Source organism: Ochotona curzoniae, unplaced genomic scaffold (assembly GCF_017591425.1).
Source record: "Ochotona curzoniae isolate NIBS_2020 unplaced genomic scaffold, NIBS_Ocur_1.0 scaffold_4763, whole genome shotgun sequence".
NCBI lineage: Eukaryota > Metazoa > Chordata > Mammalia > Lagomorpha > Ochotonidae > Ochotona > Ochotona curzoniae.
In genome coordinates, this window is record NW_024467123.1 from 9,727,534 (window position 1) to 9,743,051 (window position 15,518).

The 15,518-nt window shown below is 38.4% G+C and overlaps 1 protein-coding gene across 2 annotated transcripts in view; it reads right to left on the reverse strand.

Moving 5' to 3' along the window:
• The window catches only part of TNKS2 (tankyrase 2), a 55,172-nt gene that overhangs the window by 26,177 nt on the left and 13,477 nt on the right, over positions 1-15,518 (reverse strand). For both annotated transcript variants that reach the window (XM_040970487.1, XM_040970485.1), the window contains exons 3-12: positions 12,410-12,505; positions 11,002-11,038; positions 10,770-10,845; positions 10,461-10,555; positions 8,994-9,060; positions 8,475-8,661; positions 6,992-7,113; positions 3,358-3,449; positions 3,192-3,270; positions 520-691 (exon numbers count right to left, since the gene is read on the reverse strand). In XM_040970487.1, coding sequence (XP_040826421.1) covers positions 520-691; positions 3,192-3,270; positions 3,358-3,449; positions 6,992-7,113; positions 8,475-8,661; positions 8,994-9,060; positions 10,461-10,555; positions 10,770-10,845; positions 11,002-11,038; positions 12,410-12,505 — 1,023 coding nt within the window. The remainder of the gene's footprint in view (positions 1-519; positions 692-3,191; positions 3,271-3,357; positions 3,450-6,991; positions 7,114-8,474; positions 8,662-8,993; positions 9,061-10,460; positions 10,556-10,769; positions 10,846-11,001; positions 11,039-12,409; positions 12,506-15,518) is intronic.

Sequence of the window (15,518 nt, forward strand, 5' to 3'; positions counted from 1 at the left end):
ATTTTATCTGCTAGGCTACCATGCTAGGCCCTTCACACACTCTTAGCAGGAGTATAAAAACAGTGGAATTTTTTTCAAAGATAATTTGACAATTATACTTTTAGATGTGTAAATGCCACTTCAACGATTGATTCTAATAAACTATTTGAAAGGTAAGTGAAGCTATATGTAATAATACTTGTCATAAAACTGGCATGATTATAACTTCTATCACTAAACAACCAAATAGGACTAGTATTATCCCCAAAACTGACACAGAAACAAATGGGTGGGAAAAGAGGAAGTAAAGAGAATCTTGAAAGCAGTCATAATTCAGTTTTGACAGATACCAAGAGGGATAATTATAATCTTGTAAGCATCTGAGAATTGAGTATGAGTTGATGCAGAATTAAATGAATGAAGAAACAGTCAAAAATTTCTCCCCCATTTTCTTATTACCAAATCTTACAAGTAACACTTGATGTGAGAAATTATAAAGGTTAAGTTAAAAAATTTAATGTCACAGAAACCTTTGACTACCTTGAAGCAGTTGCTGCACGTTCTCATTTCCCATCTGCAAGGCAGTAAAGCCCTGGAGGGATATGATGTTAGGATCACAGCCATAGCTCAAAAGGAGACGGCAGGTTTGCAGATGACCGCAGTGTGCAGCTCTGTGTAGAGAAGTCTGACCAAGATTATCCAGAGCGTTGACCTTAACAAGGCAGGAAAAGTTGATATTAGATAGGCATTCTCAATTTAAAAACATCATGTATTTAATGCTTGCTGATTCAAGTGTCTATTATTCTTATATCAATTATTCTTCTGTGAAGTCCATTATCCAGTGCCAAACAAGTATTGTTCTTCTCAAATATAAACATAAATTCAGTAATTCATAAAGGCTGACGTTAGAAAGATGACCCATATTTAGTTTAAAAATGTGAGCGGTTAGGGCAGGCTCCCTGTGTCCTATATTGGTGTGCCTAGATCTGAACTGGGCTCGGGGCCTTGACTCCAGCCTGGGATTAATGCAGTTCCAGGGAGCCCACAACGACAGTTCGCGTAGCCAGGCTCCTGCCACTCATGAGGGAGATCCGGACTGGGATTCCAGCTCATGGCTGTCGCCTGGCCTGGCCCAGCCCAGGCTCTTGTGGCAGTTTGTAGAATGAACCCGCAGACTGGAATTTTCTCTTCCCCTTTCCCTTTCTTTCTCTCTCAAAAGAAACAAAAAATGTGGAATTAAACAAAATCATGTTTACTATTAAAGCATTCATAAACCTAACATACTTAGAGCTAGAATTGCCTAGGGAAATTGAATACTTGTACTTTTATGGGTTTTTGCATCTAGAAATATCTACACTAGCTTCAAGATAATTAATAATCAACAAGAAACCTAGATACAAACTAGCATTAAAACCTCTATGGATTTAGTCTTCTACTTTATCAAGTAAAATACACAATCTAGTCACACAACAAATTCAAAAGCAATAAAATGAAAAAACTATTATGTGGATGAATTTCTAGGACATTATCCTGAGATGAAAAAGGTCACACAAAAGGAACTCAATATCTGATTCCGTGTAAGTCTCGGGAAAAACACGTATAATTTATGTCAGAAAAATTTCAAACAGTTACTTCTTGAGGACATTGAAACAGTTGTCTCTGGCGTGGGTTAAAGTTGCATTCCTTGTTATTATTTTTATTGACATAGGTGTATACAATAGTCAAAGTTCAGCAAATGCACATGTGTCTCACTGCATGTAAATTTTTCATCTAAAGAAAAACTGAAGGGGCCAACGTGATGGCTCAATTGGCTAATTCTTCGCCTCCAACAGCCAACATCCTGTGTGGCTGCCTGCTCGTGTCACAGCTGCTCCACTTCCAATCCAGCTTCTGTTTTGAAAGCAGTGGAGGATGGCCCAAAGCCATGGGATCCTGAACCCATGTGGGAGACCAGCAAGAAGTTACTAGATCCTGGTTTTGGATGGGCTCTATTTCAGCTGTTGTGGCTGCTTGGGGAGTGAACTAGCACACAGAAGATATTTTTATATGATTCTCCTTTCTGTAGATCTGCCTTTTCAATAAAAACGAATACGTCTTCTCAAAACATTTTTTTGAACCTTATTTTACTTTTGAAATTCTCCACAAAAATTACCCATTAGGACTGACTCCCCCATCTCATTTCTACCCTGTCTTACCACCAAAAACAATTATTCAAAATATAACTGAGAAATAAGGTTGTCTGTAGTCAATCCTTAGGCTATTCGAGTATTTTGACATATTAGCCGAAATCAAATCAGGGAATATTCTAACAGGAATATAGTTTCAAAATCTCAATGACTAGACTTTGAGCAGCTAATCTCCATGCTTACAGAAACTGGAAAAACAATTTTAGTTAGTCAGGTGAGTTAAATAATTTGCTGAAATAACTGACTGAAACGTGTAAAACATTCACTTCGAAAATTGTGGGACTCAACTAATAAAAAGTGACAGAACACAGAAACATAGAAATACGCCAAGCAGTCAAGGGAAAATAAACTGTTTTATCTGAGAACTTACAAGAAGAAAGATCAAGATTATACATTATCAAGAATTTCCCCAAGTCAGAGATTAAGGATTCTGAGAAAGAACACAAAAATAAACTGGAGAACTCAGTGAGTACAAACTCAAGGAAGGACAGGTAAGAAAAAAACCAATGAGTGAAGCTCAGGTAAGAAAGGGCAGCTGCATTCTTTCTCTATTAATATACTAAATTTCTAGTCAAGATTCTGCTTGATGAATCTAAGGATCTACAATTGAAAACTGCAATTGGGGGAGGGGGAGATTTTCATCTTTTAAATCTGACACACTACGTGTAAATGTTTCTAAATAATATTTTTAAAAGCTCATGGTTAATAAAGGATGGTTTTTGGTGAAAACATATTAAGCTGATGAATACAATGCAATGCACACATATGGCAACTGAAGAAGAGATTAAACAGCAGTGCGGCAATCTGATGTTTTCAGTTCAATTATTTGAATCATTTACCTGGAGTAAGTAACAGGAATTATCAAGGTAACCAAAGAATACAAGAGACAAGTAAAAAATGATGACAAGAAAATCAGACCAGATTAGTACGCCTAACTGGAGATATTCTGGAGTGTAAACTGCTAAAAGTCCTGGACACACACAATAACTCACTGCATTATCAAAAACGACCGGAAAGGAAGCATACCTTTGCTTCATGTTTCACCACCACTTCAACAACATCATTATGAGCTTTCTCAGATGCAACGTGCAGAGGAGTCAAGAATCTAAAAAAGAAAACAGTAATGGACAATGAGCATTATCTCCCAGAAGATAAAACATCAGTAATATTTCGTTATTGAAAATACACTTACTCCTTAGTCTTTTCATTGATGTTGGCTCCTTTTCTCAGTAACAGTTCACATATCTGCTTTCTTTTGGGATATGGAGATGCAGCAGCACAATGCTAAATGATTTAAATTATGGCATTAATGAAGACTGAACAGAACTGAGTTTTATTTAACAACACTATTTCCAATCAAGAATAACAAAGGAGTTATTTAACTTCTGTTTCATTTTTTAATCTAACTTGAAAGATTTTATCTAACTGAAAGATTCGGCAGTGAATGGAATGCATAACAGTTATCAAATTCTGACAGGGCCTGAAAATTTCATCTATTCAGATATTTGTTATTAAATATTTTCATCAAACTTTATAGCTGTTCCACATCTTCGAAACAAGCCATACCAATGTGAAAACTAATGTGACAGGCCCAGTGCAGTAGCCTAGTAGCTAAAGCCTTGCAAGCGGTGGGATCCCATATGGGCGCTGTTTCCCCATATTGGTGCCAGTTTTTGTCCTGGGTCCCAGCTGCTCCACTTCCCATCCAGCTCCCTGCTTGTGGCCTGGGAAAGCAGTCAAGGACAGCCCAAAGCCTTGGGACCCTGCACCTAAGTGGGAGACCTAGAAGAAGCTCTGGGCTCCTGGTTTTGGATCAATCAGCTCTGGCCACTGCAGCCACTTGGGGAGTGAATCAGAGGATGAAGATTTTTTCTTTGTGTCTCCTTTACTCTGTAAATCTGCCTTTGCAATTAAAATAGTTAAAAATACCAATGTGACCAATATTACTCTCAAAACATTGTGTTTCTAATATGCCTGAAAACACCCAAAGTTGGTGATTCTTTACTTGAGTGGAATTGACAAAATACTGGTTAGCTTTCAATTTTGTTTAACAGGACTGATGAAATAGCTGCTAAGCTGAGCAGTATCTGTCTCTCTGAACCAATGGCTCCAGAAGAGCTTGGATTTCTTTTCTAAGATTTATTTACTTTTATTGCAAAGTCAGATATACACAGAGGAGGAGACATAATCAGACAATCTTCCGTCCAATGATTCACTCCCCAAGCAGCCTCAATGACCAGAGCTACACCGACCTGAAGCCAGGAGCCAGGAGCTTCTTTCAAGTCTCCCACATGAGTGCAGGGTCTCAAAGCCTTGGGTCATCCTTGACTGCTTTCCCAGGCCACAGCAGGGAGCTGGATGGGATGTGGGGCTGCCGGGATTAGAACCGGTGCCCATATGGGATCCCGGTGCACTCAAGGCGAGGACTTTAGCCACAGCACCAGGCCCAGAGCTTGGATTTCTTATTCAGTAAAATCCGTGATAGGAAAAGATATGCTCTGCAGTTTGGGGCTTTAGCATCTTTACATAAGCATAGTCTTGCTAGTTACAAATCTTGGAAAAATTTTGTGTTCATGGCTCATATCTATGAATCCCTGAAGTGCAAAATGATACTCATTCACAAGTGTCCAATAATGACTTAGTGATAACTTACTAAGTCAATTTTTATGTTCAAATTGCAACTGAGAGCCCATGGAATAAAAGGTATGGATATTGTTTACTAAAACTGTCCCATGGCCTGGGGCATTATGCCCAAGATCTCATATGGGCACCGGTTCGTGTCTGGCTGCTCCACTTTCCATCCAGCTCCCTGCTTGTGGCCTGGGAAAGCAGTGGAGGATGGCCCAACGCCTTGGGATCCTGCACCCACGTGGGAGACCCAGAGCAAGTCCCTGGCTTTGATCGGCTCAGCTCTGGCCACTGTGGTTTCAGTTACTGGTAGCTAACTCTGGTCAAAAAATATTAAATGAAAGTTCTAGAAATAAACATTTCAGGAGTTTTAAATTATGTACCGTTTTGATAGATATGATAAAATCTTATGCCATTGTGTCTAGGAATTTTGTGAATCAATCTTTTGTTCAGTGTAGTCATGCTGTTTGTGCTCCATGCTACTTGCCCCATTGTCTCCCCCACTCAGTCCTGGCCCATAGCTGTCCTGGCTATCAGATCTACAGTCAAGGTAGTGCAGTGCTTTGCTTCAAGTAACTCTTATTGTACTGAATCACAACCTCAAAGGACACGAGCTGAGATGCTGATAACTCAGATATGCCAGAGAGAAGCTCTGAGGTGCGTCACTGTAGTACAAGGTAAAAAGTACTGCCTTACTAAAGAAACAAACAAACAAAAAATCACACTAAGGGTATGAAGTTCTATGGCAAATTACTGCTGTTAATCTCTTATTTTGTTTAATTTACAATTAAACTTTATTATACGTATGTTTGTATAAGAAAAAACACAGTATATCCACAGTTGGTACTATCCATAAGAAGGAACCCACTGGGAACTCTGGGACATTCCCTATAGATAAGAGGGAGACTACCATATTAGTGTCTCAAGGTATAAAATTTCCACATAAACCCTTTCAAGTTTCTTGGTACTACTAATGCTGTTGTGATTTTATTTTTTGCTATCATTTCTTAATAGTTTACAGTTGTTATTTTTCTTTTCCTGGAATGATGTTTACAAGTGAATTAGTAAAAGGGTTAAAAACATGTGTGTGTGTTCCTATATAATGTTCATAGTTTATAGCACAAGGAAAGAAAGTCACCATGTTAACTAAGTAAAGCTATGTCTGCTCCTAAACACGTTAGCTTCCTTACTTTTTTCCACTTACAACTGACAATCCATACAAGAGGACTTACTTTTTCTGTTTAAATTTCTACCTTTCACCTGGCCTCTGACCACCATCCCTCTCCCGTCTTTCATCCACCGCCCTTGCTAGTTCCTACTTGGTGACTGCACTGCCTTGAACTTTACTACCCATATGCATTACGCTATAGCTCCACAGGGAAGTAGCCCCTAAGTATTAGCGAAGCAGCTTCTAAAAGACTTTGCTCACACTGCAGAGATATAATTTGGAAAGAAAAAAAGTACAAAAACAGGAAGAAATATACTAAGCATGTGCAATTTTCTTTAAAATTTGGATTGTGGGGCCTGGCGGCGTGGCCTAGTGGCTAAAGTCCTTGACTTGAACGCCCCGGGATCCCATATGGGTGCCAGTTCTAATCCCAGCAGCTCCACTTCCCGGTCAGCTCCCTTCTTGTGGCCTGGGAAAGCAGTCAAGTCAGCCCAAGGCCTTGGAACCCTGCACCCATGTGGGATACCCGGAAGAGGTTCCTGGATCCTGGTTTCGGATTGGCACAGCACCGGCCGTAGAGCTCACTTGGGGAGTGAATCATCAGACGGAAGATCTTCCTCTCTGTCTCTCCTCCTCTCTGTATATCTGATTTTGTAATGAAAATAAAGAAAATCTTCAAAAAAAATTTGGATTGTGATTTTTTTAAAAATCATTTTTTGTGAATTCCAAATTTCTTATAGTAAGCTTAACTTTTATATCTCCCATAGCAAGTATATCATCTATAACAAAAGATGAAAAAGACATAATTACTACATGCTAGTACATGAATACACTTTTTTTTCTGGATGGATACTTAAACCAATAACACAAAGTACTGTCTTCCTTGAGCTACCTATATTTTTCCTCTGTATGTATAGGTATTAATTTTAAAAATTAAAATTTCAACAATGCCGTTACTAAAAGTACATTTTGATTAGTATGGCAAGTTTTTGGTTATTGTATCTTAAAACGTAAATGTGAAAAACATTACCAATGCTGTCTCATGTGTCTGAGGATGCTTGAAGTTCACCATTTCTAAGGACAGATGTTTTTTGATTCTTGTCACATCAGCTTCTCGTGCAGCTTGCAGCAATGAGTGGCCTTTAAATTCATCTAAATGAACCACAAGTATTTAAATCTAAGTAAGAATCACCAAATTAACATAGATTATCTAGTAAGAGATACCTGGTATTGAATTTAATAAAAAACAATCTGCGAAAACATCTAAATTGAGCCTCCAGTCATTCTCTAAGCATAACCCCTGAAAACAGTTTCCAGTTTCTCTCAGTTATGCTTCCATTCATCCTCAGTTGTACCCAAGGGTTAACTAAGGCAGACTCATGTTCTGCTCTAATTAACGACTGGTCTATAGAGTATTGGAAACATTCCCATATATTCACAGACCAAATCATTCTAAGAATTTTCCAAAGCATGCCACTTTTTTCAGAGATGAATGCGTGAATGAATGAATAAATCAGGTACCAGCATTGTTGTGTAGCTGGTAAAGCTGCTGCCTGCAACCCTGGCATCCCACAAGTCCCAGCTGCTCCACTTTTGATCCAGCTGTCTTCTAATGGCCCAGGTATTTGGGAATCTGCAACCCCTGTGTCAGACATTTATCAAGCTCCTTGCTTTGGCCTGGCCCATTCCTATTCACAGCAGTCATTTGGGGAATAAACCAGCAACGGAACAACTGTATCCCTCCCTCTCTCTGTAACTCTTGTTTTTTCAAACAAATCTTAACAAGATAAAACAAAGGGTCATGACAATCCAAGCACTGATACAATAGCAATAGTAGGTTTTGTTTATACTTATCAGAAAATCACAGGGATTAAGTTTATAAAAAAACAACTTTTAAAAAAAGATTTATTTATTCTCATTGGAAAGGCAGATTTATAGAGAGAAGGTGAAAGATCTCCCAACTACTGGTTCATTCCTCAAGTGGCTGCAAAGGCCAGAGCTGAGCTGATCTGAAGCTAGGAAATTCTTCAGAGTCTCCCATTTGGGTGCAAGGTCACAAGGCTTTGGCCCATCTTCTACTACTTTTCCAGGCCATAAGCAAGGAGCTGGATGGGGAAGTGGAGCAACCTGGACAAGAACTGGCACCCATATGGCATCCTGCCACTTACAAGGAAGTGAAGAAAGCAATCTTACTTCACAGAAGGTTAACTACCAAGACTTAGCAACGATAAGCCTAGATACTTTCATTTCAAAAGCATGACATCTGTAGTTTATACACACAGCCTGGGTTATCTGACTTGAAAAAACTAATACATTTAACAATCTCTAGAGCAGAAAACAAGTTTCCAAATTATTAAATATGTTACTTTAAAAAGAGCAGATAGTCATGGTTAAGGAAAATAAGTTCATTTTAGCATTTCTAAATCCGTAAAAAACAAACAAAAAAACCCAAAAAAACCCTTTTATTGATATCAGAATATCACTCAATGAACAATCATATTTTTTATACTCACATGATAATCTTTCTTTTAACTGTGGTGTGGGAGCCAAATCTATAGCACTTTTATTGTGGCAGTTTAGCAGTGTTGGATCTGCACCATAACTTAAGAGAAGAGAACACACTTCAACTCTGTTCTTAGAAGCTGCTTCGTGAAGAGGAGTGAATTGCCACAAGTCCATTGCATTTACACATGCACCATGCTGGGGAGGAAACAAGGTACTGAATGTTTAAATTTAAGAGAAATTAGAATTGCCAGTATTATGCGATTTACCATCATGGAAGCTTAGAAAAGCTATGTTCTCCAAATTTCCTTTTGAAGCCAATTATTCAGCAAAGAGAACACATTTCTCCCAATGGAAAAAGTGTCTCATAAATTGCCAGTCAGAAGCTCACCTATCAATTTGCAATATTTTATGATTATAAACACTTCTAACTTTATCAAGTACCAAGAACACAGAAAAAATACATATCATGCATTCCAAATAATTTTATACAATTACAGAAATAATTAAAAAGATACAAGAGAACTAACCTTGACCAGAAGTTCAGTCACCTCATAATGACCATAAGAACAAGCATTGTGTAATGGCACCAGATCACTAAAAGTAGAGGAAGCAAAAGCTTGTGTTACTATAGACCCTCTAGGTCCTAGGAAACATAAAAATTAGAATTTAATTCTAATAAATTCAAATTTACATAGTGAATAGCTATGTGCTCTTCTAATAAAAATGTATAAAGTTTAATAATACCCATTCGAATGCAAACTAAGTCTCTTTCAAATCAAGTCTCTCCCCTACGATGCTACTTCCATTTCCTTCGGGACTACTGTATTTGTCCCCTAACAAAATTAGCCTCCACTCTTGATATAGGACATGGGAAACCACAAGTACCAAACACTAGTCCCTGTCACTGTTTCTTAAACCTACTTCAGCACCTTCACTTATACCAGGTTTCTTGCAGAATGATATTCTCTAAACTCTGCTTTCATCTTTTAAAAAATTTATTTGGAAGGCAGAATTACAGAGCAAGGGGGAGAAGAGAAGAAGGAAAGAGAGAGGGAGCCAGGAAAAGAGGGAGCTAGATGGGGAGGCGAGAGGCAGGGAGAAAGAGGGAGGGAGGGAGAAAGAGACAGAATTATCTTCCACCTGCTGGCTTCTTCTAACGGCTGTGATGGCCAGAGCTGGGCCATGTCCAAGCCCTGTGCCTGGAAGGCCACCTAGGTCTTCCATGTAGGTGAAGCAGCCCAAGTACTGTGCCATCCTTTACTGCTTTCCCAGGTACATGAGTAGGGAGCTGGATAAGGAAAGCAGCCAGAACTCAAACTGGGCTTCACATGCAATGCTAGTATTACAGATGGCAGCTTAACCCACTGAGTCACAATACCAGTCTCACTCTTTGCTTTCTTGTGATCTGTCTATATGTTCCAGGCCAAATAACATTTCTTTTTGAAGGATTCAGCCACCACTGCATTGTAAGTCCCCTCCTGAGAATACCTGTAGTATTCTATTTATTACTTGGCACTTGATAGAGATGGCCTCAGTTTCTTAATTATCTTTTTTAAAAGATGTATTTATTTTAAAGGTGAGAGGCAGAGAAAGAACAGTCAATCTCCCATCCAGTAGTTTACTTTCCAAATGGTGACAATGGCCAGGCCTGGGTCAAGCCAAAGCCAGGAGCCTGGAACTCCATCCTGGTTTCCACCTGAGTGTCACAGGCCAAAGCATTTGTGCTATCCCCGGCTGCCTTCCCAGGCGCATAAGCAGGAGCTGGATCAGAAGTTAAGCAGTGGGAGTATCTTTTCATCTCCTCAAAAGCACAAACTTCATGAATTCTATGTTTAAAATTTTCTGTGTCCTCATTATTACGCAACCTGCCTCGCATAAAAAGCTCACTATATATTAATTCCAGTTGGCAAAACATACCACTTTTATAAGGTTACAAAGCTTGTTGTAAGTATAGCCGACACGTAAATAGTCCTCATTTTCATTTAAATGCTTACCCTTTATCTTTAGCATGAACATCAGCTCCATGTTGCAGTAACAGCTGTACAATCTTTACTCTATTGTATCCTGCTGCCAAATGCAACGGAGTTGACTGCAATATTAACCAAATAAATTAGTGAAACTCAATGAATGAATGAATGAATAAAAGGTCTGAGCAGGTAAAAACCCTGTGAATGATGTCTGAAATATCCAATGCTCCTCAGTTTAAAAGAAAACATCAGCTGCCTGTTCAAATACATTTTCATTTATAAGATAAATGCATCTTTGAACTATCAGAGCAGAAACCCAATTGCAAAAAGAATTACCTTTCTGCCATCACTTGCATGGCAGTTGACATTTAATGGTGTAAGCAGAGCCATCATTTTTTCTTCATTGCCACTCCTACAAAAAATAAATATGTATTAGAAACCTGTTATCTTTCATCATTCTCTGTAGGGATATGTACTGAGGCCATTTCAAAATATTATTCTTTTAGAAAGTTTAGTATAAAAAATTTTAAGTGGTGAAGTATTCATGGTTCATGCTTATAATACATACCTTGCGCTTTCCAATAGTTCATCTTTCTTATATTCACCTGTGAATTAAAAAAGAGTTGAAATTAAGATTTCCACTGAACTGTACTTAAATTTGAAAATTAAGTTCCCAATAAACAACTTGTCAATAGAGAATATTTCGCAGTTTTACAAGTTATGTTGCAACACAAAGCACCTATGCTATCAAAGTGGAAAAAAACAATGATTCAACATTACATAATGAAGTATGACAACTACACAAAAGCATCCGGAAAAGGAAAAGCCCTGAAGGAAATGTACCAACATGTTATAAACAAAGTTTGCTTTGGGTGGTAGACTACTCATGAGATTTTTTTTTTCCTAAATGACAAAAAGGTGTATCTACAACTTCATTTAAAATCAAACTTAAACAAAACTCAATATGCCACCATTACAGAAAGACCCTATAGTGTCACTAATTGGACATACTTATTATCATCTTGCAGTATTCACACTTCTTATTTAATACTGCTTTAAGATTAACTATAATTTATAATAAAATTTAAATTAATGCAATAATTTGCTGAGACAACTCTCTGAACTGTCGTCCACAATTGGGTGCTGAAGGCCGAGGCATTCCGTGCCCATGATCATTTGGGAAGATTAAAAGAAACTAATAATACAGAAGAGAAGAAGGAAATGTACAATGAATTGATAATCACTAAAACAGCTCATACGTCTGGAAATCTTTGCAAGGACTAATCTAAATGTTCTCAGTTATGTCACAACGAACATCACAAAGTCCAAGTTACAAAGTTCCCAACAGATTCCTCAAGCCCCTACCTTTAGAACAACACTCTAATGGTCATCGTACAAGAAAAAAAAAAATCTGGTAAACAGGATGGCAGAGGCACGTCAACAGAAAGCACACACTGCCAAAGGAGAGCACATGGCAATTAGACAGAACTCACAAAAGCTTGTCAGTCCAACTACAGCATCATATACCTCAACAGGTTCCAAAGACATCCGTATGTTAAAACTGAGCACAATAATTACCACTCTTTGAGGTTCCAAAACAATGCACAAGGAATTCTGTTTTGAAATGAGACTAGCTGGTAGTTTCTGAAATAATTCTGTCAAAATGATCAATTTTTTTTAAGAGAAACAAATGGAGAGTGAAAATATAGAATGGGGTGAATATCAGTTACCTGAAAAATTCAGGGATATCTAAAAATATTCTGAATACATAATAGCAAAAAATTAGTCCTCTGCTTAAGAATTTAATACCAATTTGAAAACAAAATTTTCTCTTTAAGAATGACCTGTGTAGAAGAGAACAGCTGAACTGACTTCTTAAATCTAGCTGAGGTCAGTAGCCATTAACACGCGGACTGACTACACAGTAACATTGTTCTGCATATTCTTCCTGGGATAATCAAAGGTAATAGACTTACCAGTCAGCACTGCTTTGGCAGATGGGTCTGCTAAATCCAGTGCTGTCCTTCCATCGGTATTCCGAATCGTTGGCTCAGCTCCATGCTGTAAGAGCACTGCAAAACGGCAACACTACCTTTCAAAATGGTAATCCTAATAATCTGATTTTAGTAAATATTTTTCTCAAGAACTCTGGTTTTCAAGTCTTTGTTTCTTTTTTAGATATTTTCTATCTTGCTAGTATGGGTAAATGTTACAATACTTTAAACATGAACGATCCCATTATTTAACTCTTAGAGATATGTTAATTAAGTTTACCCTCAATTCAGTGTTAGATTTCCTTTGGTATTTACACAGCTGGTGACAAGTGACCAGGCTCAAATAAGAACGCTCTATCACCGCAGAAATAAAATACCTAAAGACTTAGAAGCCCAAAAATGGAGATGTGTAGTTTTTTTTGAGATGACACAGGTACATTTTTAAAATTAAAAACTGGATAGCTTTTTTACGCTTTCAATAAATTCTATTAAGGCTATTAGTCATCAAGTCCTTAACCTTCAAACAAGCCAAGAAAGCAAATCAATAGACTTGGGCTATTAGTGATATGATATACGGCACTTTAGCAACAAGACAAACCAGTCTTAGTGGAATAGGCAGGTGTACGCCAAAATCAAGGCATTTACCATGACAATTTTAAAAAATCTTAATGAGTCCCAGTGTGATGGTCTAGCAGCTCAGGTCCTCACCTTGAATGTGCTGGGATTCCATGTGGGGGCCGGTTCCAATCCCGGCAGTCCCGTTTCCCATCCAGCTCCCTGCTTGTAGCCTGGGAAAGCAGTCAAGCACAGCCCAAAGCCTTGGGACCCTGCACCCACATGGGAGACCTGGAAGAGCTCTTGGCTCCTGGCTTCAGACTGGCGCAGCACTGGTCGTTGCAGTCACTTGGGGAGTGAATCACTGGACGGAGATCTTTCTATTTCTCCTCCTCTCTGTATATCTGACTTTGTAATAAAAATAAATAAATCTTAAAAAAAAAAAACTTAATGGAGGGATACTGGGCTAGGATTGCCAGGTGAGTAGTTTTTTTTAATGTTAATTACATTAGATGTTGATCTAAAATCCAAACACACTCTGTAGAGTTAAATGCCAAACCAAAGCTGGGACACTGTAACCTAAGACACACACAAAGAGATGTGTTGTGCTCTGCATTGCACTAGAATATGCCAGCACACTTTTTCCGTTCACAAGGACCTGAGTGGAGATAGACAAACACAGGAAGAGAGGAAGCTAAGCGCCTGTTCTTTGATATGATTACTTTTCATCTTTCCATTTTGGTCTACTATCAATCATTGCAGTCTTCAGCAAAAATTAAACATGACCCACACATGTAATTCAGAATTTTCTAACAGCTACAAACAAAACTTGAGCAGTTTAATCTTAGATTATTTCAATCCAATATATCCAAAATACTCAATTTACATTTAAGTTATTATTGATTAAAATTTATGCAGATATTTTATGGTTTTTATCAAGTCCTTGAAATCTGGGATTTTCCCACTGTGTTTAAGGACATAATGGAATAAAATGTCAATAAATTAAAAATTCTTGAGTTTGCTAGGATGTGAAAAGTAAACACCAAGTTAATGAAACCTCTCAAAACAGACTTTTCACAATTTTCTATCAGTGATAAATCTTTCAAACTTCCTCAAACAAGTTCAAGTGTTCTGAATGAGTGATCTGATAATTTTTTCTTGAAATGTCTCTTTTTTTCCCTGTTTCCATTTTTAACGACCCTAGGTCCTATGCCTGCTGCAATTCCCACTCGCGTTACAGCCTCTTAACTGGTCTTCCTTTTGCCATCCATTCAGCCTGGTCCCTAACTAGATTACTCCTCCTCTTCCTATCATCACACCACACAGCCATCCCCTTCTCAAAAATCTTTACTATTCCACAGTTGCCTACACATTAACATCAAGCTCCCTAACCCCAAATGTAAAGTTCCTTATAAAGAACTCTTTCTTTTTAAAAAAAGATTAACTTAATTTTATTGGAAATTCAGATATATAGAGAGGAGAGGGGGGGAAGATCTGTTCCTAGTTCACAAGCAGGGAGCTGGATGGGATGTGGGGCTGCTGGGATTAAAACTGGCGCCCATACAGAATCCTGGCATGTGCACAGAATGGCCACTGTGCAGGGTCCAAGAGCTCTCTTCTTATCTACTTACCATTTGAAGCTTCTATTACCTCCTGGTAAGAGCCCAGGAAGTCAAGCCCTGACTGACCCCAGTCAAGTCACTGCACTCATTAATCTGTATCAAGCTGTGCTTAATTCCACTATGTCTATATCCGGTTCTTTGTGTATCTTATCTCCAAAGAGAATGCAAGTTTCCAGAGAACAAGAACTTTGTCCTCTATTTTCCAAAGACATTTAAACTCAATGTTACAAAGACACTCCTCCCCAAAAGTGATTAGATTAAATCATGGAGTGTTCTTCAGTTCAGCCTCTGGAAATTTAGTAGTACAAAAGGCATTCAAAAAGCCTATGCAAATGTTACTAGGAAAAAATAACGTATGGATTAAAAAAAAATTTGCAAAGTTATTTTTAAAATTCCACTTTCTCACAAACTTATCCAATATCCTCAGATTACCAATTTGGTTTTCTTAAAGATCATTTTTATTGCAAAGTCAGATATACACAAAAAGGAGGAGAGACAGGAAGAGCATCTATTAATTCACTCCCCAAGTGACTGCAACGGCCAGAGCTGAGCTGACCTGAAGGAGCTTCTTGCAGGTATCCCAAGCAGGTGTAGGGTCCCAACACTTTGGGCCATCCTCGACTGCTTTCCCCCAGGCCACAAGCAGGGATCTGGATGGGAAGCAGGGTCGCAGGGACACGAACGGTACTCATATGCGATCCCAGTGCATTCAAGGTGAGGACTTTATTATCAGTGCAGGGCCCAGATTATCAATTTAGAGACAGACTAATTATTGCTACAGAACTTTGGCTCAAAGTTCATCTGCTGGAAATCTGATCCATAGGGTGGCGATACTAGCAAGCAGTAGATCTTTACAGATGGAGGTGGAGTGGGTGTGTGGCTTAGTGGTTAGGATGCTATCATCCCACATAGGA